A 2493-nucleotide genomic window follows, 5' to 3' on the forward strand; every position below is an offset into this window, starting at 1 on the left:
GAAACACAGAGACTGACTGAATCACTGCTCCGGATGAAAGAAGACAAATGATATGGGATCCAAATGCAACATGTGATCTTGGGTCAGAGCCTGGATCTGAAAAAAAAATTCTCTTTGCTGTGAAGGACAGTAATGGGACAACTAGCAACATTTAAATAAGCTTTTAGACTGGCTAATAGTATTGTTTTTAATTTCTTGATGTTGATCACTATACAATGATTATGTTTTTCAAGAATCACACAATGAAGTATTTGGGGAAAGGGTGGACATCATATCTTCAATTTACTCTCAAACAGTTCAAAAAGAAAATTATATATACATACCTAATATATAAACACACACATAGAGAAGTGTTAGAGAATATTTACTGTATTTACATAGTATATGTTTTATTTATATATTTACATATAAAGAGAAGATGATAAAGCAAAAATGTTATAATGTTATCACTTAGGTAACTTATGTAAGGGGTACACAGGAATTTTTGGCACTATCTTTGTAACTTTTCTAGAAGTCCCAAAATATCCCAAAATAAAAGGTTTTAAAAATCAACAAGAGATGGGGCGCCTGGGTGGCTCAGTAGGTTAAAGCCTCTGCCTTCGGCTCAGGTCATGATCCCAGGGTTCTGGGATCGAGCCCCACATCGGGCTCTCTGCTCGGCAGGGAGCCTGCTTCTCCCTCTCTCTCTGCCTGCCTCTCTGCCTACTTGTGATCTCTCTGTAAAATAAATAAATAAAATCTTTAAAAATAAAATCAACAAGAGATAATAATAACATCTTGAGTCCATGGCCTCCCCTATTTCCAATGAGTTTCTGTCTACCCCAGAAGCAAACAGACTCCATGTCTTTCGTCCATTAGACCATCTCAGCCACCTGACCTCAAACCACACAAATTTAGACTCAGCGGCCACTGCACAGACCTCTAGCCTTTGCTAGCTCGCGCGCCTCGCTCCACTTCCCCTGCAACCATTTCTGACAAACCCAGTATGGCTAAGATTGAGAGATTCGGTAAATCAGAACTGAAGAAGACAGAAACACAGGACAGAAATCCACTGCCTTCAAAAGAAACGACTGAACAGGAGAAGCGAGCAGGTAAATCCTAACACGGAGTGCACCACCACTATGCACTGTACATTCCACAAGCATTGCCTTATTTTACCTTTCTTAGCTGTTCAGCTTCATTAGATGCAAAGAGATTGGATCAAGCTTAAATGACTGCGCTGCCCCTTTTCACATCAAAGAACTATCTTACAGATCTGCAGGTCAGATGTCCAAAATGACCTTTAGTGGGCTATACTCAAGGTGTCGGCAGAGATGGAACCTTCTGTTTTGGAGGCTCTAGGGGAGAATCTGCTTCCTTGCCTTTTCCAGGTTCTAGAGGCTGCCTGCTTTCCTTGGTTCACAGCCCCTACCTCCATCTCCAAAACCAGGAGCACAGCATCTTCACATCTTTCCCTGACTTCTTTTTCTGCCTTCTTCTACTTCAAAGGACCTTTATGCTTTAAAAGGAGACCCACCAGTAATTCTCCATCTCTGTATCTTAAAGTCAGCTGATTAACAACCTTAATTTCACCTGCAATCTAAATTCTTCCTTGCCGTATAATGAAATATATTCACAGGTTGTAGGAATGAGGACGTGGACATCTTTGAGGGGCCATTAATGTGCCTATCACAGCTACCCTCTTCCTTGGAATGCCTGGAAAGTGTGCCATAAAGCCATCTGGCTAATCAGATCCCTAAATCATAATTCCTTCAGAAACATGTCCTTAGCTAGCTGGAACTGTGATGGTGATTGCTCCAGATGTAATTTCCTTAACACTCCCATCCCCAATAAACTTAATGATTTTACTTATTTGTTTTGTTTGTTTGCTTGTTTATTGTACAGGCTTGCTTTCTTTGGCTGTTATTATCATTGTCTGACTGAGTCTATAAATTGTAAGGCTGATGCAGACAAGTAAAATAAATGTCACTGATAAGAAAACACTTCCAAATTCTAACTTAAATTGCCTTTGCTGAAATGTAATCATTTATTCCTATCCTCACTGTGGAAGTAAGAGAAAGCAACTCATCAATATCTACCGTAAAAACCTTTTAGATTTAGAGTCCTTCTAGAAGATGCCATACAAACAGAAAAACCAAAATGATATGTCAACCACCCGGCCAATCTAGGATAAAGGCCAGTCGGGTTGGTTTTGGAAGTGATGGAGTGATACCGTCAAACCCCAGGATAAATAACCATCCACCAATGGGACCTGTATGAGCCCTCCAGCGCTTTCTCCTCAGCCAACATACTTTTAATTGGTCCTTGCTTATTTCCTAAAGTTCTCCTAGTTCAGGTTGTCATCCCTTAGTTCTGATTCCTTCCGGACTCCTTCATGCAAGCTGAACTTGGACCCGAGCTTTTTTTACTCTCCAAATGGCAAAATCTTGTTCATCTTTCAAGACTCTTTTCACATGATCCCTTTCCCCACCAAGAATAATTAGCCATTCTCTT

General features: G+C 40.4%; 1 protein-coding gene across 1 annotated transcript; it reads left to right on the forward strand.

Annotated features, from left to right (window-relative positions):
• The first annotated feature begins 964 nt into the window (after positions 1–964).
• LOC123931740 (thymosin beta-4-like) lies at positions 965–1102 on the forward strand. The gene has a single exon (XM_045989234.1). It carries the CDS (start codon positions 986–988, stop codon positions 1100–1102), a length of 117 nt encoding a protein of 38 aa, XP_045845190.1. The 5' UTR covers positions 965–985.
• The last annotated feature ends 1391 nt before the right edge of the window (positions 1103–2493 follow it).

The sequence above is a fragment of the Meles meles genome, chromosome 19 (genome assembly GCF_922984935.1).
Source record: "Meles meles chromosome 19, mMelMel3.1 paternal haplotype, whole genome shotgun sequence".
Taxonomy (NCBI): domain Eukaryota; kingdom Metazoa; phylum Chordata; class Mammalia; order Carnivora; family Mustelidae; genus Meles; species Meles meles.